The sequence below is a fragment of the Leucopleurus acutus genome, assembly GCF_964270905.1.
Source record: "Leucopleurus acutus genome assembly, chromosome: 11".
NCBI classification, from domain to species: Eukaryota; Metazoa; Chordata; class Mammalia; order Artiodactyla; family Delphinidae; genus Leucopleurus; species Leucopleurus acutus.
The window spans coordinates 17,531,410-17,556,013 of record NC_139152.1 but is presented as its reverse complement, the minus strand read 5'-3'; the positions used below and the strand labels follow the sequence as shown (position 1 = coordinate 17,556,013).

Genomic DNA, 24,604 nt, shown 5'->3' with positions numbered 1-24,604 from the left:
TAAGACAATTTCATTAATATTTTATTCACATGGAGCTATATTTTCAGAATTTATTTAAGTATTGAAGACTTGAGAATTTGAGACCTTTTGAAATTTTGAGATCATGAACTGTATAAATTTACAGTATGAAACAAGGGAAAAATAAATCATTTTAATGTAAAACCCTTTAAATGTAAAATACTTAATAAGTTCATATAACTATCTTAAGCTCTTTATGCCTTGCCATAACTAGTTGTGTTTTTTTCTTTTGACACAACTGTCTTTTGATAACAATGTTATTATACTGAATATTTTACTAAATAAAAAAGGAATAAGGTATCCATACAAATAATATTAGCAAGTATGCTACGCCTCTATTTAAGTAAAATAAAACTGTAAGCTGCTTGAAACCACAGCCCTACTTTGACATTTCACAGAGAATGGCTCTGGTATATTAACCAGACCACACTGTTGACTAAGTAGATAACAACATAGTTAAATTTGCTCCAAATCTAAATCACAAATGCATGTGTCTAAGTTTAAAAACACAGAAATGAATACTTAAGACTTAAGTGGTCAGTTCTGTGTTAGGAAAAAAATATATCTATAAATAAATGATTTGAACTGATTTCATCTTTAGAATTTTATTTATTTTTAAAATCTTCGTATTTCTGTATTTTTAACTTCAGATGGTCATCTTTAAATCAGTGCAGTCAATTTACTTTATTGGCATGTGACTTTTTTGTCTTATTTGGAACTCGATGTAGCTCTTGAAATGCCCTTTTTAGTCAAAATAATCTTCTATATCAATATTTGGATCTAGTAGATCTTCTCCATATGCTGAAAGATTCATCTGGTTTAAAATTAAGTTTTCAAATGTTTCTTCTAAATCAGTTTCACCAATTAAGACCGCTCCCATCATTCGCCCATTCTGCAGGACGGCTTTGATGTACTCTTGTCCTTTGGTACACCTCAGTATTAATTCATGGTCTAAACCTAAGCCCTGTGCATTGTATTTTCCCAGCAATACAACCTATATAGAGAAAGACAAAACAGTTATTTTAATGACTATGAAAAAGAAACATAATATGCAGTTATTTTGTGTTTTCCTAGAATGGCAAATCTAGTCACGAAAATTTACAGCTAAAAGTGCCATTCGGAGGAGCCCAAAGAAAACACTTGCATGGCATGCATTTACTCTACAGATGACACTACCATACAACCTGTATGAACATTAAAAATACCTAGCGAATATACAAATATGTAGGAGGTAGACTACATTAGCCGTGAGTCACAATTTAAAGATTTAGTAAGAAGCTGAATTTGATCTTTCATGGGCAAATTGTTTAGTCTCCCTGAACCGTATGTATATATTTGTACGTGTTTCTCCTTATCGGTAAATTAGGAGGAAAAATCCTGCCTCAGAGTGATGTAAAGAGGATTAAATAAGATAATATGTAGGGGGAAGTACCTGCTCATTCTTGAGTATGAACAGCTGTTAGTTCTCTTCAAAAAGGAGGAGTGAATTGCAACTAAAACTCAGAAATGCACCAACAGGGAACAAATCTGGAGATTTCCCCCCCAACCCCCAGAACTATAAAATAATATAGTGAGAAGGTAGGTAATGATTATCAGATGATTAGTGATTAAGCCCAGCAATAATAACCAGGTATAAATTTGCAAGAAATGAGGAAATTTGTCATTTTTTGTAAAGTGATTAAAGCCATATAAGTTTATTCATGTGAGAAAATCAGATGATCATAATTAGTTACAAAACTAACAAGCAGGGGCTTCCCTGGTGGTGCAGTGGCTGAGAGTCCGCCTGCCGATGCAGGGGACACGGGTTCGTGCCCCGGTCCGGGAGGATCCCACATGCCGCAGAGCGGCTAGGCCTGTGAGCCATGGCCGCTGAGCCTGTGCTCCGCAATGGGAGAGGCCGCAACAGTGAGAGGGCCGCGTACCGCAAAAAAAAAAACACAAAAAACTAACGAGCAGAAAAGGCACTAATCTGCTTATCTATCTTACCTTGTAGTTAAAAAATTTTGTTACATGAGCAAAAAGTTCAAAGCTGAAATCCATGTCAGTAGACTCGCCTGCACTAGCTGCGGCCATGCACTTTGCTGCATACCATCCCATCTGTCTAGCCTGGGTCCACAGCCTCATCTGAAATAAAAAAAAAGGTTATGCAATTTAACTTTTTATTATCATCATTTGAAAAATGTTATCACCTTAACCTAGTAAAATTCCTTAAAGGGGTTCAGTGCTTGACAGTCCTTGAGAACAGTTAGATCTTGCTAGTTAGGTAATTGATTGAATCATCTTTGCCACAGAAGCAATCAGCAGTCCACACTAACCAACTGATTCTGGTGTTGGTCATTCTTATACCTCATGTGTGGTAACGAATGTCTTTTTGTGTGCAAAAAATAATAACCATACTCATGGATATGAGCTTTAAGCATTTCTCGTAGAAGTGATAGTTTTTTTTAAAAAAATTCAGTCTCCTCTCTAAACAAGGTTGGGTCTGATGAAGTAAGAGGCAGCTTACGGTAAGGGAGCAGAGTAAACTGAGCACAGTAACAACTAGAGAACGGCCAACAGAAGTGGCCTGCGATATTACACTGCTGCACTGTTACCTAATGTATTCTAGCCTCTGAGTCCCTTTAGTTTGTGTCTCGGACTATATAAAACAAATGAATTAGTGTACTTACTGCTTCTGCAAATTAAGAGATGAAGTTTTATTAGATTCACTCAAAGTAAGAAACCCCTGTTTATTTTTGGACTTTCCTGTATCAGAGTATGAGGCACATGAAGGATATAATAATACACATATTCCCTAGATTCAACCCTTAGAGGGCTGAGATGTTAAAAAAAAAAAAAAAAAAAAATCCCATGAACTCCAATTCCGAATTGAGTTTGGGACAGATATGCCGTAAAAACAACACTGGATGTCATTGTAGAGAAAACTAAAAAACAAGCTAGTTTGAAGCATTTTAGAATTATGGCTGAAATCACTGTCTTGTTGATGCTATCTCTGATGTATGTTAGAACATACTAAATAACAAAGCTGCTGCTTAGAATACATCTGGTTCTCCCACTACTTCACACTCCACAGTTACTTCACACTCCACAGTTAATCTGAATAAACATGCCTACCTGTGGAGCTGGTCTTTCACCAAGATAAGCGTTGACTGGTTCTTTCATCTGTTAACATCTACCTCTGTCTCTACTCCTACTAAAACAACCCCACCTCTGGCCGCTGAGTATCTTCCTCCAGCACTTCTGCTCCACCATTACAAGGCAGGCAACACTGTCGGGGCAGGAGGAGGTCTAGATCCAGTTAGAAGGGGTTGTTAGGCTGAGGAATTCTGCTTACTATGGGAACAGTCTTTCAGTAATAATTCCCACAGGAATAAGGTCATCAGAAACAGAATGTACGGTTTATAATCTCAGTTTGCTACTTTTTCATCCAAAGCTGTGCTGTCCCAAATCATAGTCACTAGCCACATGACTATTTAATTAAAAGTAAAATTAAAATTCAGTTCCTCAGTCACATTAGCCACATTTCAAATGCTTAGTACACACATCGCTAGTGGCTACCTGACTGGACACTGCCGAAATATAGAGTATTTCTGTCATCACAGAAAGTTCCACTGGACACCGCTGATAAGCATCTGAGCATGAAAAACAAAGTAACAATCATAATTCTTTTTAAATTAAAAGACATCCCAGTCTATTCCATCACTATATAATCACTTACCAAAAAGGAAAAATTCTAGTGTTCTTTTTGTTTGTTGTTTTTGTGACAAAAAAACTCTATGATAGCTTCCCACTTAAAGTAGAAAAGTTGGAAAACCAGAAAGCTGGATATGCGGGTAGCAGTTCCTTTATTTTCAGATGGAATCTATGATAAAAACCTGTGACCACCTATGCCAGCTTACCTGCTGCCAGACTGGGCTGGGCTGCCAGGAGGCCGTGCAGATGTCACCTGCAGCATAGATGTCAGGAAGGGACGTGTGCATGTGATCATCCACCTTCAGGCCACCGTCTTTTGCTACATCAAACTAAACAATGTTCCTCATAAGCATATGAGGTAAGAAAAAGAAACGTGACTTTTTCATTCTAAAGTAAAAGAGCAAGTCAAATTCTACACATTGATATGCTGATCTTTAATGAGAAAAGTTGGCTAAACTGCCAAGTTTAGACAACTAAGCTGAATTTCCAGGCACTCAAATTCCTACTAAGACGAACCCATGAAATTCTTAGAACTTCAAATTCTTAAAATTCTTAGAACATCAAAAATTGCCAATAACCATATGAAGACCCCACCCATAGTTACAAAAATATTCCTTAGTTTTTGTAAACTTCAGATGCTAAAAAGCAAAAAATACAAGCTGGCTTCTCTAAAAGAATCACTTTTAAGAATTCATAGGAGGTATCAGCTTCTTACCAACGTTTAGATAAATTGTGCATTATGTCCCCTTAATAATGACACTTAGGCTGGGATGTTAACTGCTTAAGGTCTTGAAGCAGTAAAAAAAAATATTGCAAATCAAGACATGAATATAAACTAAACTGTTTTCAGTCATCTTAAATTACAGTTCTGTGCCAAAACAATGAACAATTATTCATGCTTGAGAATTAGAGATCTTCATAAACAATACTTTAGAAGTGTTCACAGTGGGACAAAAATTTTCATCTTACATTGTTGCCACAGAGAAAAGGTTCTGTATTTGGTGTAACTCCTGTAGCACTGACAATGAAATCGCAGCCATATATCTTTTCATTGGTCAATTCCACATATACAGGCCATATCTCTTAAAATAAAAAAAAAAATTATTCTCAAGTGTAATCACCACCGTCTATAACATTATGTAAATACAATGACTAGAAGAAAGAAAGAAAGAAAGAAAAAGGCAGGAGATGACTTTAAAACACCACCTCTTAATATTTATAGGTACATCTGCTAAAACAATTTTTAATGTCATCAGTGCCATCTTCTTATTTTGGGTATAATCGCAAAACTATGGCAGGCATTCTAAACATTTTTCCTTCAAATTTAGGCATAGAAATTCTAACAAAGTAAATTTAAATTGATAATACTTTATAAATTATTCCTTTAAAAATCTTTATTAATAGATTATACTCCATTGAGAGTTTAGTCTAACTAGGTTACTCACTTTTCAATGTTTTCCCTTATTATTCACATTCAAACTCTAACACTCTCTTTTCCTATGAAAAAATTCAAAGAATTCAGAGGAGTGGGATATCCCATACAGTAGGTTTGGGTGAGTGTATTTCTAAGTAATTCTCACAGGAGTGTAGAATAGGAATGTTAAGAGATCTGTGCCTTAGTTTCAAATTTATAGATCTCATTCTGTTTGATTTTGAGGGTGTCACTTCACCTTTGCGAGTATCAGATTTTTTTTAGTTTTTATGTTTTGTCTTGATTCACAAGATATTCTGATTAACTCATCGTGTTATGATGGTCAAAACATAATGAGCCCTACGTAAGATGTTACGCTTTCTACAATTTATTAGAAAATGTAAAGAGTAGGTAGTGAAAACAAAATGATTTATGTTATTAAATTATGGTTTTATTTTTACTTTTCACATTTAAGTTTTATATGGAAATATGAAGCTGTTTTCTAAATATAATAAAGCAATATTAAGTTGTCTTCTTTTAAAATAAGTGTTTATTTTTTTCTTATTTCATCACTTACCTTTGTCAGCTATAACTAACTGATTATGATGGTCTCTTGGAAAAGTCAAGGACTTTTTCTTAGAAATTCTAAATTCTTCCTGAAGATAGATTTTCTTTACTTCACACATAGTTTCAATGTGAATTTTATGAGAAAACTAAAATAAAAGAAGTACTGGTCACTATAATACTTCTAGAAAGAATGATCTGGGTTACTGACAATGAAGAAAAATTTATAATACACTTATAAAAACATACAGAAAAAATAATTCTTGTAGTATAGAAGAAAACACACTGAATGCCCATAAGCATGGCTCTCAGTTTCTGTTGGAAAGAAATAAGCAGAAACTCAGTCAGTACTTAAAGAGATCTAGTAGTTGAATTGGCAGGTAGCACCAAGGGCATACTTTTTACTATGAGCTTCCCTGATAATTACACGTATATTTCTTTTAAATTACAACTGTTACAGACTAAAAAAAAAGTTGATATATCCCAGATTGTTATATTCCAGAATCTTAGTAAAATGCCAGGTAGGTAGGAGATACTCAATAAATGTTCACTGAACTAAACTGAAGTTCCCAGGTTAAGAATACCATTAATCTTAGGACCTGAAGGTGCAGGAATAAATTACTTTGTGTAATTTCCATCACAAAAATTAGATACACTGTGAAGCCAGCCCCCTTCCAACCTACTGAAGGCTGAAAACGTATCATACACAGTAATAAGGACTGCATGTTTCTTGCAATATTTAAATATCATAGCCTTTTAACAGCTATTAAAAAACTAAAATATCTAGTAAATAAAATGAGTAAAAGCAAGTCATCTGCTTATGCAATTAGGATATTAAATGTGTATTTTATTTAGAATCTATCTAATAACCTTTAAAATATTATACTACATCTAAAGTGACCTTTGAGAAAAGATTAATTTAAAATAGGACAGGTGTATTCACTAACGTCTCTGTATGGAGATCTCTGTCTCTGGAGAGTTCAATGGGGCCAAGTGGCACTGAAGCCCTTTCCTAGAACCATGGATTTTAAGGAAAGTGACCTAGCAATTCTTTGACTATAGGCTTATAACCAGTCTTTAACAAACAGTTCAAGAATTTAAAATTGCATTTAGATACGTTTAAACAGTATATGAAAACATACCTCTTTTGTTCCTTTAAGATCCAACCCTTCATGCCAATCAGGTCCCAAGGCACTGCCTGTATTACCAGCATTAGCTTTGGTTTGTGCTTCCTTTTTCCTTCCTGAAGGGATAAACTCAATTCAAAATCCAAATGATATAAAAACTGCCAGGCAGAGAATTATGTTTTTGTTCAGAAGTTTTTAGGCAATGTAATAATTTTCACACATACATTCATACAGCAGGACTAAACTTATCTATATTAATCATTTTAATCATAATTTTAATATTTTGTGATGTAGAGCTATAAAATGGGTAATCTTTCAATCGAGTTGTGTATAAACACTCAGAAGTGTTTTATGGATGTTATATACACTGGTTAATATGAAAGGTAAGAAAATTAGACATCAAATTTTGAAAATTTTGTCAATTTTTAGTACCCCCAAAACTTACAAAATTCTTGCTCAATTTTATAAGCCAAAAGTTTTAAAAAATAAAAAAGCTCTTTTAAACTAAAAAAAACTGCATTTGTTTTTAAACTCACTGCGTTTTTAATAAAATTACCTTAGGTTTTGTCCAACTGGAGCATCTGTCCGCAAAGATGCAGATGGGCTGGTTTACTTAATTTACTTTAAATTGCCAGTTTTAGTTATACATATTTTTCATATAAAATACATCATACACATATATACACATATAAAAATATATTTATCTTATAAATATTTTATACATATATATAAATAAAATCTTAAATATCACATAAGGAAATAGAAATAAATATCTATATTCCTATCCCCAAATAAAATATTTTTGCTAAATTTTCTTATAGCCTTTTTCTATATGGTTAAAAAAATAAAGTTTCATCCGTGAATGAATGAGCTAGATGCTATATTTACCTTCAGTTGTATATCTTGTTCTTTTTTGTGCAATTTTAGCCTCTGGTTTTTCAGCAATGAGCTTTGAAGTCAAGAATTCAGCCGCTCCTGCATCGAAGAAAGTATTCCCAATAGCTTTATCTTTAATGGCCCAAATTACTTCACAGCCTTCAATTTCATACCTAAAGGAATATGAAAGTTAGTTGGAAGAAAAACTCTTTGTATCTACAAGTAACAGTTATCTCTTAAGGCAAATGTAAATAAACTATTTTAAGGCAAACTGAGAAAGAATGATTATAAAGAGGAATGTAACACTTTTTCAGGATAATACGTGCTAAGTAGAATAAATAATACAAGAAATGTAACCAGTTTACTGAAAAAAATGTGACAAATATATGTACTGAATATCAGGTAAAATTTCATTACAATGAACATCACTTCAAAGTGTTCAATTTCTACAGGATAGTTATATGAATGTCTGCCAGGGTTCCCAGGAGTGAGCAGTGCCTTGCTTATTACCTAGTTACAGAGTAATCAGTAATGAACGGATAGATGTTATAGATGTTATATAGCTACAATATTGAGAACAGTTGACTTCTTTGCTAACAAATATTTTATGTATTCAAAGCACATTATGGAAGGACACAGAAAAAGGAGCAAATGAGAGATAGAAACTAAAATCTTAACTTTGTTATAACAGAATAATTACCCTGCAGTGAATTCCCTTCACCTCAGAAATTTCCAAGCCATCTAGCCAAAGAAAGATCCAGTTCACAGAAAAATGAAGGATCTTAGAGGAAGAAAGGAATGGCCAAGGAAGCCACCTTCCATTACCGTTCAGGAGGTAGCCAGAGCTCCTGAGCACCTGCAGTTTTATCTCTAGGTTTGGACACAGAGAATGTAATTTTCTTAATATTCATTCCACAAGGTCCCTGAAGTTCATTATAATTTATCTATTACTACTTGTTTTGGTACAAATGAATTGGGACAATCCTGGACACACAGTATATAGGGTCATCCTAACTACACTAGGATTTTATTTGAAATTACAATGGTAATAAGAGTGTATTAGTGTTATTAATTTTTAACATTGATTTATGGTAAAAAGTACTACCATCTTTATATCTCAGACTGATGTAAGTTAGGTTATATGACTTTTTGAGGCTGATCAATAAGCAGGTGATAAAAGAAAGAAGGTTTAGTACATCTGACTTCAGATCACCTGATGTTCATGCTTTCTGGCATATGGTAAAGGAGTTCCTTGCTTTCTCCAATGGGCCTTTATTTTTCCTCCTCTCCTATGCCAGCAAAGAGTATTTATAGTTACTAAATGTCAGATTATCTGGAGAACATTTTATCTTAACACTGCTCAGGTCATACAGCATTGCTGATGAGCAGAAAGCAGAATACACACACATTTGGTGATAAATTTTATGTCAATTTACATATAGGCACACAGTTACCACGAAATGATTTCCTTAATTTTTATAAACTAGAAATTTCTGTAATTACCATTTTTTTTGTATTTTAAAGTAGTACAGCGACATAACACATATCAGAATAGCTTAAAACACTGATGCTAGACCAGCGAGCCGTATTTACTCTAAGTAGTCACCACAAGTGACTCCTGGGTGTGCCGTACCTCACGAGACACCCTCTAATCCTCTTACCCTATGAACTTGTCCTCAGAAAGATGCGTAAGCATGAAGGTATCATCACCCATAGGGGAAATACTGCTTTCATTTTTAAAACCACTTTTAAAAAACAGAAGTATTAAATTTTGTGAAATTATGAAAAACTATGTTTGAAAAAGAAAGGATTAACCTACATTTGGAAAGAAGAGATAATAACTGAAATAAAAGTATACTGAAGAAATCAACATTAGCCTCAGTGGGACACGGGGGCTATTAAAAAGCAGAAAGAGTCTGGATATGTCATTTTTCATCAAGAGAAGACAAAGTCCTAATCATTCAGTAAACCTAAACCGAGAGAATAACACTATATGGGAGCTTTCTTAAACTACCAGAGTTTACTGAATATAAAATTATGTGTTTTATATCCAAGTATGTGGTCTTTCATCTGCGACCTAAAGAAAGTGAGGAATAGGATTAAATGTTGTGAAACTCTGAACATTTTTGAATGAGAAAGCTTTTCAATGTGAATAATAGTAATAATAATAATAATAGTATTAAGTTATACTTTTGGTGATAACTGATGGAGAAAATCTGTCATGTGTACATAAGGATTTGAAGCCCCTCTTAAAATAAATCTATGCCTCCCTCCTCTTGGCCCAGTTTGGTCTTGACTCCCTAGTTTTTTCTCTGCATTTTTCCATACAATGCCTCAAACTTCATAATTAAAACAATGACTGCCACACCTAGTACTCAGGCAATCCAACAACTCTTACAGGTTTCCACTGGGATTCACCATCCTCTAAAAAGGAGGGGCAAAAACCTAGTCTCAGAGTTGGAATGAATGAAAGTGAGAAAAGACATGGCTTTGGCAGATTGCTTATTTTGATATAAATTTGTCCTCTTTGTAGTCAGACCCAACTTTCTGGCCTGAAAAATATCTAGACTATTCCATGTCAGCCATCTGCTGAAAGATAAAATCACAAAGAAAGTGAATCAATGCTCTGTAGACCACAGCAGGTCCTCAATGTTTTCCAAACTTGAAGTATCATCTTAAGATGACAGTATTTCACATTAAGGTGTTCACAATCCCCAACTTCCAAAAACCAAGAGCTAGGAGTACCACATACCCTGAAATAGAACTCACAAACACTTCGCGTTTCATCGGCCAGACAGGTACCATACATGAGTGAAGCAGGATGGGTATAAGCAATAGAAAGTCGCGGGGACTATCACCAGAAACCTCTAAAGGTGTACACGTTTTCAATTGTTTTTCAGTACAGTACGTGCTTATAAGAACACATGTATGGGTCAAATCTAGACAGTCATCAGTGTGAGACCCTTTGAGACCTAAAGCATTCCCGAAATTCCTATGTTTTATAAGGTCAATTTTGCAACTATGAATTCCATGAAAGCTAAAAAAATAAAGTGGATTTTTCCCCTTGAAAATGTATGAAAAACAATTATATTTATCTTTGATTTTAGGATAACAAGATGTCTTCTAGTCTGTCAATTAATCACATGAATCACAGAGCAATTCTTACATAATATTCAAATACAGGTACTTACACTAATTCAAGTGCAATACCACCATTTCCTATGATCATTATTCTCTTAGCTTTTGTAAGCTGTTTCTGAAATTCCTGTATCAAAAAGAAAATGAAAAGAGTGTTTTGTAATAGTGGGTAATGCCTGAAGCAACAGGCTTCACTGATAATAAACCTCACTTTCCCACTCTGCCAGGACACACCATCCCAATTAATATAATAAATGCTCCCTCCATGTTTCACCCCAAACTGCCTTTATAGCAAGGCCTCTTCCTGACTTTCCTTGCCTTTTATGTCACTACATTCAGAATTGCAGCAAGAGCCTGTCTTTAGTTTACCACATTCCCAACTATTTGACCAAATCAATTACCAACATGACATTGATCTAGACCCTGGAAACAGGATTCTTCCTTTCCTTCTAGTCCCTCAATTGACACTTTCCTTGCAGTTACTCAGCACTTGGAACTTGCAGGAACGAGCAGCACAGTGGTTAAGGGCACAGATCTAGAGTCCCTGGTTCTAGCAGTTACTAACCAGGTGACCTTGGGCAAACTGCTTAACCTCTCTGCACCTCAGGTTCCCCAACTATAAATGGAAATAAGAGGTGAGTATATCTCAAGGTCTCTATAAGTATTAAGATGATAGAGATAAAGCTGTTGGGAGTAGGAAGCACATAATGTCTAATATTTATTTTAAAATGTTATTATGTTATAAGACAGCAAATTGATGCCTCCACCTCCCATCCCTCCCTCCCTCCCCCCAAAAAAGATCACAATGAACTTGGAGAGAAAAAAAATACCAGGAGTCATCCTTATGGTACTTTCTAAAGTAGAGAATAGTCCCATTGCTTCAAGATGACATTTGAATAGCTAAATTCCACCTCCTACTATGTCAGGTCACCATTTCTATTAATGGACCCCAAAACTTATTGTAATGTACAATACATAACCACTGAATTGACTTCTTTAAATTTTACAAGAAAAAACCTGAAGTTAATTCTACTTTGTCCTTCACTGAACACAGTAGGTAATTAAAGACCTGTAAAGAGTAGTGGACAGGGAGATGAATGTCATGAGTTTAGATTATACTTCTGATAATAACTACTTTAGTATAGCTAAATTTCTTAGTCTCTCCATCTCAGCTGCCTCTGTAGAGTGGGAGTAATGACTGTCACACAGGATTGTCATGAGGATTCAGTGAATTCATATGTGTAGAGGGCCTCGCTGTAACACAGTTATGAACTCAATCTTTGATAATATGAACTTAAAATGTTTACAAGAACATAATCCAGTTCTTCTAATATTGTCTAAATTCCTAATTATTTAAGAAGAAAATACTACCAGTTTTTAAGACTATAAAATCTTATTATGTAAATGTACCAATTACCACTTCATGGGACAGAACAACAACAATGAGCTTGAGGTAAGACAATAGTATTGTGACTAGAAAACAAGAAGGTTTTTGGCAGTAAGGGTCAATGAACCCTGAAATAAATTACCAAAAGAAGTTGTACAAGGTTCTGAAGATAGAATTTCACCTTACTGGGATAGTTTATCACTGTTCTTGAGCAGAGCAACAAACAAGTGTCTTTTTCAGTTCTAGGATTCCGTCATGATTCTGTATGACAAAGATCTTCTGAATACTAACTAATTTCTTTGCTGAGAAGTAAATTTTGGACATGCTTTATCTTTTGAGAAAAAGATCATTACGTCATTTAGGATGCAAATCACGTACTCCCGATCAGAGTAAAATAATGAATGTGTATGCAATGTAAGTTGTAACCTTCAGCATAGACATTACTTCTGGGATATCACATAATGGAAAGAACATGAATTAAAACAAGATAAATTATCCACTAAAACGAAACTCAAATTGGCAGTAATAAAACATTATAACTACTTTCTGGTTTATGAGTCATGAAACCTTTCTTCTGCTGCTACAGTGTAGGAATTGACATTATAAGTGGAACACTTTGATTCAAATGTAGAAAAAGTCTAATAAACCTTCATGTTTCTTCCCATGACCCAATGTCAAAATGTTACCTGAGCACTGTCTGTATCACGGATTCCTAACACATAAGGATTTCCTTCACATATCAACTTTGGTTTAGCTCCAGCACACAAACAGAGCTTCTTATAAATATGCTGATTGCCATCTTCAGTTAAAATGCACTGTAAAACCACAGAGCAACAAAGAGGAGAGGGGGAACATTTATACATAGTTACAACTGCACTTTAAACATTCAATAAGACAAAAGCAAAAAATATAATAAGGTTGCCTCTTGGTGGCCCTCAATACTTTGTTACAGCAATGACAAAGCTAACTAAGCATGAGAATGCATTCTCTAATCCAGTGATTCCTAATCACTTTAGAAGCATGAACCATTTAAAAAATCTGATGAAAATCAGTCCTTCTCCCATGGGAAAAAAAGGTACATTCCCACAAAATTTTGGATAAAACCAAGGGAATCTCATGTTTGGAAAGGTATGTTGACCTTAGATTAGAAATTTAGAAAATTTCAAATTGAGCATTCTGATGAATATTTCCTTGATGAACATTCTGCTCTCAAGGAGAAGATACTATAAGAAGATCTAGTGATTCTAATCATATCAGACCTTAATGTCTGTTATGGGTACAGGGGAGTAGTGAATGGTAGAAGAGGTCACAATACATCTTCTTAATCTGAAAAATCAGAAGTGCTAAAAAACAGTATTTATATTCTTAAGTACAAATAACAATCACTTTACCAGCAAACTTCATGCTGTTTGGGGATTATATTTTCATATAAGTGAAAAACATGTTAACCTTAAATCCTAGTATGTACTGGCTTTAAAGTAAATTTGTATTAATTTTGAATTAATGAATTTAGATGAATCTAAAAATACATATCAGAGATCCATTGTTTTTGTTCCTTAATATTGAATGAGTATCTACACAAAAGTAGAAGCATTTAGAAAGCAGGTATACATAAGCATGTGCTACTATGAGAGATGTCAGACTTTGCTGGAATGGTTTCGAAGGTTAACCTTGTGCCATGTGTCTGATTTATAAAACTTGCCAAATAGCATTTACATACCCACTGAAATATTTGTTACCCATTCTAACTCTTCAGCTACATAACAAATACATAAAACCAATAAACCAACACAGTATAATCATACAGAAATGTTACACAAGTCTTCCTTTAGATAATCTGGTTAGAATTTTAACTAATAGAAGTTAGTTATAGGCACTGACCAAATTTAAAAAATTATTTGCATTTAGCTACTATAAAAGAAACACAAAAACTTTTCATTGGCTACTGTTAAATTTTTGGAAGTAGAGACGAAGGTAAAACACATCGTTTCTAATTCACTAAAGAATACAAAGGATGGATGACAGAATGCAGACATGTATGTTATGTAGGACACTTTTCAAATGAAACGTGTGGCACTCTGATTCACTCAAATGCCCTAATATATAAGTTCCCTCACAATTCATTAGTATACTTTTGAGCCTACCTCAGTGAGCAGATTCACTGACATGGGTGTTTCATGGAACAAGTACTACCATTACAAGTATTAGGAAATAACTGTGGTGTTTGGATTCAGATTTGCAATATTTTTCTCATAAAACTCAGTACTTTTTCTTACTTTTTTTTTTCCTGTCAAGTTATTTGTTTCAAATGTGACATGTATGCTTTCTCCCTAAGGGAAAACTCAAATGTTAGCTGCTTTAGAGAAACAACTACAAACCCTACTTCCTATCTTGCCTAAAGCTCATCTGAAGGTACTGTTAATCATGTGACACTGAGACTTCCTGACATCTGAGACTGAGGTACTGCCTTTCCTGAGACTGTCTTAGTTTGGGCCTTATATCATTTTGGACTATTACAACCACCTTCTAATTTGGTTGTTGGCTACTGGCCACCTGCTCTATCCCAGTTCATCCTTGACACTGCTGTCAGATCCATCTTCCTAAAAGAGTATTTTAGCATTCCTGGCTCCACTTAGAATCTCTTTACTATTTTTCCACTGATTATAAAATAAACTCAATATTAACATGACATAAAAAGCTCTTCACAATCTTATTTACTTATTTCTCTGGGCTAGTCGGCCAATCTCCTTTACTTATCCACACCCCAACCCCTTTGACAGTCTCACTCTTCCACATGCCCCTTTCCTTTCTCTGGGTCTTTGAACCCGTAACGTAATCTCTTCTTCCTGGAATGTCCTTTTCCACCTGAAGAACTCAATTCACCCATCTTTAAAACATAGCTCAAATATTACTCAATCTGGGAGTCTTTCTGAATACCTACCATCAGAGCTTTGATAATATTTCAACAACTGTTTTCTTCTATGGGCATACATTAAACGTACGCATGGCTGTACTCCCTATGACACTGAGAGCTACCGGGAGTAGGTTCCTGCTATCACTGCTACTGTATCCCAGTACTTATTAACACAGTGCCCAAAACACAGTGAACACTATATAAATGTTAATGCTAATTTAAAATGTAAAACCTAAAATGCCAGGCTAAGCTAATTATATGACCCAATAAACTCACAAAAAGTGTAAGTTTTTGTAATACTAATAGAAATCAATGTCACTGAAATTTATAAGCTAGAGACTTGGGAGGTGGTGGAACAGGTGGGGGTCAAAGGAAGGCAGGCAAAACCTCACCAACATTTAACAATGGCAAATGTCATTAAGAAAAAACCCCTCTTACATGTTCTTTGCTGTTCAGTTGCTTTACTTCAGATTCTATAACCTTAATGTTGGGAAAGCGATTTCCTAACATGGTACTTGGTTGTTCTTCAACATCAAATTCTTCCAACACTTTAGAAACCTGTATTAGATAAAAGAAATAAAAATGTATACTTAAAAATTTTTTTCCTTTCAAGAATTAAAAAAAAACTTTCATTTCTTTTTATACACTATTTATTTCATATTCATAAAACAAGAAAGTCTGCCAACTGCACTATATACAGTGAAAAGAGGGCCAGACTCTGCATTTTAAGACCTAAATTCAAATACTAGTCCTACCACTCTTGGGCAACTCAGAAAGTCACTGAGCCTCAGCTTCCTGGCCTGGAAAATTAGGGCTAACACTACTTACTTCTGTATAGTGTAATCAAACAGCTTATCTATTTCTTTATCCTTGTAGCTCTCTCTCTCCATTTACTAGCTAACCTTATTGTGATCTAGTCTTTGGACTCTTCTTTCCTCTTCTCCAAAATCATCAGCGTCCTCTTGGACTCACTTTCCATCCTATCCCACTAGGACTCCATTGTGGATCATTTACTTCAAATGATGTGCCATGGATCTGGGGAAGGATTTTCCCCAAATCCTTCCTTGCTCTCTTATCCTTAACCATTAATTACCCTGAAAATGCCCAAGCACAGACCAAATTACTTGCTTTCTCTAGTCCTATACCCAGTCTGCTATAGAAGTACCACACACCTTTTAGACTGGTATTTGGCCTTAAACACTGCATGGAAATGCTACTGAACGGCTACAGCAGTTCTCAAACATTTTAGTCTCAAGACCCCTTCACACCCTTACCAATGATTGAGGACCCCGATGAGCTTTTGTTTTTCTGAGTTACACCTAGCAATATTTGCTGCATTAGCAATTAAAACTGAGAAATTTAAGTATTTCTTAATTCACTTAAAAGTACCAACAATAAAAACATGTTACACTGATATAACATACCTTTAATGAAAAATATTTTTTCTAAAACAAAACAAATTGAGAAGAACAGCCCTGTTTTACATTTTTGCAAATTTGTTTAATATCTAGCTTAATAGAAGATAGCTGCATATCTGCTTCTGCATTCAAACTGCTTCTACCTTTAAACCACTGCAACGTTGTTTTGGTTGAAGTATCAATACATGAAGAGAGTTCAGTCTCGCACAGATATGCAGCCCTTTCAGATAATTGTACATTCTTCTTGATGCCACACTAAAACTCAACAAGTGACGGTTTCTTAAAGATAGATGAAATGTAGAATTTGAAACCATATCAAGAACTTTTCATACTGTGACTGTGAAATCCATTAGTTTATCCTGCACTTTGAGTGGATCTTGGAACATCACACATCAGTCGTTTGGACATTACTGGTTCATTAAGTTAACAGAGATCTTCCAAATACTGACACATTTCATATCAATAAATATAAAAAACCACATTCATTATTATCAACAATTTCATGAGAAAAGTCTAAGTACTATAAGGCTCACAGTGAAGAATGAGTTTTCCAAAAATCTAATTTTTGCTTGAAAGCTCTCGTTTTGTCATAATGGCAACAAGTACCATCAGTTGTTTTCTTAAAGTGACAGGCTCACTTCATTCATTTTCCAAACATGAATAGCCAGTTTGTCAGCTGTTCTTTCAAGTAAAATTGATGTTCCATGAAAACAGTAGCTAGTTCATCTTCAACTCAGCAATTGCACAACTGCTTTTCCTTGAGACAACGTTGTACTCGTTGTATGCTGAAGAGCTTTATGCATACATCGCATTGCATCATACAGAATATAAAAAAGATGTGTACTCAGGAGTCAAGATTTAATAAAACTAACATGTTTTTTTACTGGCTTTTATTTTTTTCACTAACTGTGTGGCAGTGAAGAACAAAATGGCTACCAATGTAAGTAGCCACCACTGCTTTTATACCGTCAGTGCAAATGTCAACATAGTGAGAAGAGCAATAACATCTTAGTAACATATTCCATTCCGTCAGTGACTTTTTCAAACTTTCACCATTCTAATATTCCCTGAACTTACTCTATCCTCTTTATTCTCAGTAAATCACCTTACTTCTAGGCATGAAGAGACCACTAAGAACTCTGACTACTTCTTTCCCACTATCTAGACATTTCTTTGCTAGTGTCCACCCTTCCCTGACCCATTCCCACTATTTCAGAGTCAATCCATTGCTCTGTGCTCCATATCCCATCGCCTCTCACCTCCTCAGGACTCCTTGTTATATATTCCTTGCTCTCCTTCATCTTCAGGCTTCCCCACTGGTTTCTTAATCTCAACAGGTGAACAGGCTCAAGTGTTTCCCACCATAAAAGAATAAAACTCAACTTAACGCTAGACCTTATGTCCTCTTTTTGCTGCCACTCTATCTTTTCTACCTTTGCAGCCAAATTTTTCAAGAGAGAAAAGTTTATGCTAACCGTCTCTTTAGAATTTCCTCCCATTAATTTCTCAAAACAGTATAAACTGTCTCAAAGTCACCAATGATTTATACTAGAAATAGCTACTTTAGAGCCATCATCTTACCTGACCATTCCACAGGATCTGACACAACTGACCACTCCTCTTAGTTGAAACTTTTGCCTTCCTGGCTTTAGGGTTACTGCTCTTTCACAGTTTTCCTCTTAGATCTAAGCCTAAGAAGAAGGATGGCCATTTTTAAGTTCTCCTTTCTCTCTGACCTCCGCTTAGTGTTCCAAGGACACCACCACTGGGCCCATCTTCTTCTCCCGGCATGTGTCCTTCCTGGGAGAGTGCAAGCCAGGCCTGTATCAGCTGACACTGAGACAATGGTGAATACTAAATTACCGTCTCCAGCCCAGTCTTTTCACTCGCTCTAAATGCTCCAGCAGTTTGGCATATCTAAATTTAGATAAAGTGCAATTTCGCATCATGGCACACAAGCCCGTCACCATCTGGCCCCTGCCTACTGGTTCAGACACACACTCCACACGCCAGCAGTGAACTGGTCCCTGTTGGGGCATGTTTCATAGCTACACATTTTCATGACCTTGGCCCATGCCTACCTCCACTCGCTCTCTTACAAACACTGTAAAACTTCTTTCAAGTCTCAGTTTCAATGCAACTTCCAATGTAAAGGCTTCCTTGATTCGCAAAGGCAGGCTTTGGCACTCCTTTACAATGTTTTCTATGTATAAAAATAAATATGCATGTATTGGAATATTACCTCAGTTTTTTTGCCTCTATCAGGATAATGATCATATTGTATGACAACTACTTCTTGCATATCTGTTGTCCCAGTAGAAAGTAATCATTCTGAGAAATTGACCATGAGGGCCCTACAGCCAAAGTGCCTAGTTTCAAAACCTGACTTTATGCACCTCAGAAATTTACCTAACCTCACTGTGACCCATTTACCTCACCTGTAACATGGGGATAATATAACGACCTACTTCACAGGGTTAAGAATTAAATACATTAATATATTTAAAACATTTAGAAGTATAGCATAATAAGTACTCCATAAATGTGAATTATTATTATTATTAATCCTTTTTCTCCTTTAAAAATTACACAAGTCATGAATATGTACTCTTTTTAACACTAAACAAATAAACAATACATAATAAAGATTAAATATTAAAATCCTTCTTTACCGCTCTTTAAATCTCACTTTCCCCTTACCCCAGGGATAACCACTAATGACTTTTTGACGTATGTTCTATACTTTTAATCTCTATAGCCTGGGTGCCTAGCACACTGGTTGGTAAATAATCTAGATGCTCAATAAATGATAACAAGAATGCAATTTCTGACTTCTAAACACTAAGAATAACTGACATTTGCAATATTTATTTTAATTCACTTTCACATAGATTAGTACATCTTAAGCTCACAATCTTGTTAAGCAAGGAAGATATTATCCTAATGATGCAACTCAGGTACAGAGATTTGCCAAGGTTACATAGCCAGTAAATAAGAGTTAGGCCTAGAACCCAAGTTCTTTTCCTTCTATTGTACAACACTTAAAAAAAAAAAAGATTGGCAAAAACTAAACTCAGGTCTTACAACTCTGGGATCATTACACCAAATTAAGTCTTCTGTAAAGACATTAGAAGACTCAGCTATACATCTCTCTATCATGTATGTACTCTTAGCCGTAATTGAATATATACTTTTTTCTTTTAGAAATTAAGAGCCATAATTTGTTCTCTGGTTCTCCCAATCCCATAGTTCTTTTGGCTGTACCAAAGGTTCTAAGATATCTTACGTATCTCTAGGCAGGTTATAAAGAGCAACATATGGCACTAAATTAACCTTGGTCTTAGGGGCTTATGTAAATCTTAGGGGTTTATATATGAGAATGGGGTAGGTTAACTGTATATTGATCTCTTCCCTGGGAGACAATATATAAAGAACTTTTATAAAACATACTTCAAAATTGGAAAGGTGTGTTTGTGGGAGATGGGTAAGGAGAAGGTTGCTTTTCCTCTTTAACATCAAGTCTCTAACCTTTACATGAATAAATAATAAATCTTAGACAAAAGGCTGAAAGGAAAAAAAGATACAATCTATTATCAGAGTATTATAAGGGAAAACTTCTAATGAATCAAAGACTATGTTAATAGTCTTCATTGCAGTGTGGGAAGAAAAGATTTATGTTTTTCATCTTTTTATTCACTTATTTTTTGCATAGGCATTTATAATATTCACAATTGTAGCACTGTAGTACATGTATATAATTTATAAATATAATATTAAAATACGAGCTCAAAAGTTTTTAACAGGTGAGGTACCAATCAGAAATGTTTGGAGACCACTTTTCTTTGATACTATGACCCAAACGTTCTCAGACTCCTATTATAATGTTATAAAGTGTGTAAAATAAACTCACAAACTACAAACTGTTCTGAGATGCTTATGACACATCTGAAACATTAATTATCTGCAAGTGTAAACTTGGCTCAAAAGCACTTTTCTTCTGACTCGTAAACACACAAACATATATACACACACATTTACAATAAAGATACACAAGTATATTTGCATAAAGATACACATGTATATGTATATATACATGTATATATGTGTAACATCTTTCCTGAAAAGATAAATTTTCTGAAAAGTAATTCTGAGTGGGACAGAAAAGATGGTAGAGAAGAGAAAACTAGAAATTCAGTACCATTCCAGGTGCTTTTGGTATTCAACCTGAACAATTTTAAACTTTGAGCTATGATTTTAAAATGAGTATCAAAAGAACATTTGTCATTTTAAACAATTAAAATACTACAATTACACTAACTGCTATTTGAGTGATTGTATTTTTTAAACAGTAATACTAAGAAAGTTATATAAAGGTTCTTACCTGCTTGAAATTTGTAACTGCTTTAATAACAGGAGAAGCTGTGATCAGGAGAATATCTTCTGATGGAAAGTGAACTGCCAACTTATTAAAAAAACAAGTAGGAAAAATATGATAAATAACTAAGCATTAGTACATATGGCATGGTGGGGTGAGACAGGGATAATGCAATTTTAATAATGTTATTAACTTAGGAAACTAAAAACTCACTGTTCTTCCTCTAAAGGTCTTGGTCATATTTATGGGGTAGTGGTGAATAATGTCCCCCTCTCATATTGTTAAAATGAAAAATACATTTACACTAAACTCAACAATTATCATGCAGAGGATGAGAAGAAACTATCTTCTTAATTAACAGTTAAACCAACTTCTATTTATTATAAAATAATAATTTCAATTGCCTTTAGTAGAATGAAATTAAGCAAAGCTTTAATAAAACATTTAAAAGCTTAGCACCTTTCCCAAGTACTTCTATAATATTTGACAATATTATCACTCTCTCCATCTTGCTTTCCTCTGTATATTCTGTAATTTATTTCCCCACTTTCTGTTTCCACTATTATGCTACTAAAATCACCTTGAAGTTAGCCTTCCAGTTTCATATTAACCAGCTTCCCCTGATCCAAACACATTGTAACTAATCATCTTTCAAAATTTTTCATTTGATCATATTACTACACTGCTCAAAATCATTTGAGTACTTATATAAGTCTTTGTTAAATTCTTAGCACGATTTATAAAATCCTTTATGATCAGGTCTCTACCGCTTTCTGGCTTCATCTCTGGTCATCTTCCCCAAGCAGCAAAGCTTAAACCATACGCTTTAAGCTTTGCTGCTTCCAGATGGTGCCACGCTTTTCCACCTGAGATTACACTGTTGCCTCCCTTTGGAAAGTCTGTCTTTTCTTGTCTACTTGGTAAACTTTTTACTCATTCCTCTATATAGGCATAACTCAGAGATATTGTGGGTTCGGTTCCAGACCACTGCAATAAAATGAATATCTCGATGAAGTGAGTTGCATGAAACTTTTGGTTTTCAAGTGCATATAAAAGTTATGTTTAGGGACTTCCCTGGTGGTGCAGTGGTTAAGAATCCGCCTGCCAATGCAGTGGACACGGGTTGGCCTGGTCCGGGAAGATCCCACATGCCACGGAGCAACTAAGCGCATACAACAGAACTACTGAGTCTGCGCTCTAGAGCCTGTGAGCCACAACTACTGAGCCCGCGTGCCTAGAGCCCATGCTCCGCAGCAAAGACAAGCCACTGCAATGAGAAGACCACGCACTGCAACAAAGAGTGGCCCCCGCTCGCCGCAACTAGAGAAAGCCCGCACGCAGCAACGAAGACCCAATGCAGCCAAAAATAAATAAATAAAAGTTATGTTTACACTACAGTTGCCAATATTAAGTGTGCAAAAAAAAATGTGTTCTTAAAAAATGTAATGCCTTAATTAAAAAATACTTTACTGCTAAAAAATGCTAACCATCCTCTGAACCTTCAGCGAGTGCTAATCTTTTTGCAATAGTAACATCAAAGATCATTGAGCACAGATCACCATAACAAATAGAATAATAATTTAAGAGCTTGAAATACTGCGAGAATTATCAAAATAGGACACAGAGACACGAAGTGAACAAATGCTGTTGGAAAAATGGTGCCAATAAGGCTTGCTAGAGAGGGTTGCCGCAAACCTTCAATTTGTAAACAATGCAATATATTCAAAGTACAATAAATTGAAGGGCAATAAAATGAGGTATGCCTGTACTAAGACAAAAGGACAACTCCCTTAATAAAGGATACTTTTTTCCTAATCCACTCCTTACCAACTCCACAGGTACCCCTAAGGTAGTGAACACATCGATGAAATGACTTACTCACTTACTTTTACTTATTTATTTATTTACATGACTCACTAGGCTGTGAGTCTCTAAAAAGGAGGTACCATACTCTGTTTGTATTAGTCTGATCAGCCCTTAGTACAGTGCCTGGATTATAGGTGTTTACTCAGAGAATAAATGAAAACTACACATCCAAAGATTAAAAGTTAAGTGATGTCATAAGAATATTACATCTGTTTACTGTTTACCAACAGAATAATGCAGTCCCTTTTGGAATACATGTACATGTATATACGTGGTCTGATTATTCACTATAAATCAGAAAAGCATATTCTCACTGCATTTAATCCCTTGCCGGTTGTTTTTAAAAATATTACTAGATATGATAGCTCTTCTATCTTGGGAGTCCAAAGTATAGGAAACTTACGTAAGGGTTTCTTTACCATTCAGTTACGATGCACTAAGGACTTGGGCAGCCGTGCGGAAGCGGGATTCAATCAGCTAATTAAGAAAGGGGGCTGAATTTTCCGACCAAGGACTTACTAGTCGTAACCCCCCCCCTCTCCTCCCCATCGGCTTTGACATTACTAGGACCAGAGCCGGGTTCAGTCCGCTTTGCGTTTCCCCTAATAACTTGCTCGCCATCGCTCCTGCCTGAGGCGGAAGCGAAGCCTGCGAGGTACTAAGGACATCACCTGGGGCCACGACACAGTCTCTAATATCTGGGAGCAAGAAGGAGTGAGAGGGGTAAAAGGAAGCGGCTAAAGAGCGACCTGGAAAAAAACTAGGAAAGGCTGGCGGGGAAGGAGCCTCAAGCGCCACCGCCTCCGGGACGGAGGAGAGGCGGAGCCGCCTGCGCGCCCCCTTACCTGCTCCGCACAGGTGACACCCGCGATGCCACCCCCGACCACCACGAACTTCCCCGCAGTCGGGGGCGAGCACGCCGCCTCCATGCTCTCGAACTTCCAGCGGTTTTAGGACTACAGTGCGGAAGCCGGAAAAGCTTACAGGCCGGGAGAGGGAGTGGCGCGGGGAGGCCCCTTTCGGCACCTGCCCCTGAGAATCCGAGCTACGGGTGCCCGGGAACTCACACTTAGTCTCTTCGCGCTTCTCCGAGCTAAGGGTACCCGGGAGCTCATAATTAGTCTCTTCGCGTATCGGCCGGGGCTACGTTTCCTAAAGCGCAGAGGCGGCTTGGCAATTCCGGGGTTTTGCGTTACTATCGCCACAGCTGAATGTAGTTTTTCCACGAAAATTTGATAAAGATAAGACAAAAACCAAAGTAAAGTAGATGGGTTGTCAAAAGAGGCTTGGCACGTTGTCTAAAAACAGACCAGTGTTCTCACGGGGCAGACCGTTCTTAGAATAAATGAAGCTCTCACTGTTCGTTCCTGCGGGAAATTAAACACAGCCTCAGCTCTTACACTGTTCCTGGTAGAAGGAACATAATCCTTCCCTACCCTTAACCTAGCAAGCTAAGATTTTATATTTTGGAAGCACATTCTTCATAGACACATTAATCAAGACAAAAGCAATACTACTATTGTTTTCTAAGAAGTTATTTCCATTTACAATTTTGACCTCAGCAAAAAGTTCCCATAGTATATAGACTTGCCATTTTGTCAAAATAAAAGAGCGTTCTTCCCCAATTTTCAGTAAATAGCAGCATGTAAAGGCTGAATTAAATATTACCAATCTAATTTTTTAAAACTATTTTTACCATATTCGTATTATTACAGTATTCACCATTTAATTGTTTTACTATTTACTATTACCTTTGCTGTCTCATATAATATTTCCCCTGGGGGTTGTATTGTAAAATTAAGAAGATACTATTTCTC

General features: G+C 35.7%; 1 protein-coding gene across 3 annotated transcripts; it reads right to left on the bottom strand.

Annotated features, from left to right (window-relative positions):
• Positions 1-9: 9 nt before the first annotated feature.
• On the bottom strand, positions 10-23,749 carry PYROXD1 (pyridine nucleotide-disulphide oxidoreductase domain 1). Of its 3 annotated transcripts, XM_082849853.1 has the most exons (13): positions 23,633-23,749; positions 20,928-21,008; positions 19,997-20,074; positions 15,567-15,686; positions 12,901-13,029; positions 10,881-10,954; positions 7,702-7,862; positions 6,829-6,929; positions 5,700-5,835; positions 4,681-4,793; positions 3,918-4,040; positions 2,005-2,142; positions 10-1,012 (listed from the first exon to the last, which is right to left on the bottom strand). In XM_082849853.1, the coding sequence occupies exons 1-13, from the start codon at positions 23,714-23,716 to the stop codon at positions 764-766; spliced, it is 1,587 nt and encodes a 528-aa protein (XP_082705979.1). In that variant the 5' UTR covers positions 23,717-23,749; the 3' UTR covers positions 10-763. The 3 variants fall into 3 exon arrangements, with proteins under 3 accessions (XP_082705979.1, XP_082705978.1, XP_082705977.1); XM_082849851.1 differs by lacking the exon at positions 19,997-20,074 and having other exon boundaries at positions 14-1,012; XM_082849852.1 differs by lacking the exons at positions 5,700-5,835; positions 19,997-20,074 and having other exon boundaries at positions 12-1,012; positions 4,681-4,791.
• Between the last annotated feature and the right edge of the window lie 855 nt (positions 23,750-24,604).

Coding starts and splice junctions, on each gene's coding strand:
- PYROXD1 (XM_082849853.1), bottom strand. CDS start 23,716: ATGGAGGCGGCGTGCTCGCCCCCGACTGCGGGGAAGTTCGTGGTGGTC. Junction 21,009..23,632: donor GTGTCACCTGTGCGGAGCAG/GTAAGGGGGCGC, acceptor TTTTTTAATAAG/TTGGCAGTTCACTTTCCATC. Junction 10,955..12,900: donor GTGATACAGACAGTGCTCAG/GTAACATTTTGA, acceptor TTTTTGATACAG/GAATTTCAGAAACAGCTTAC.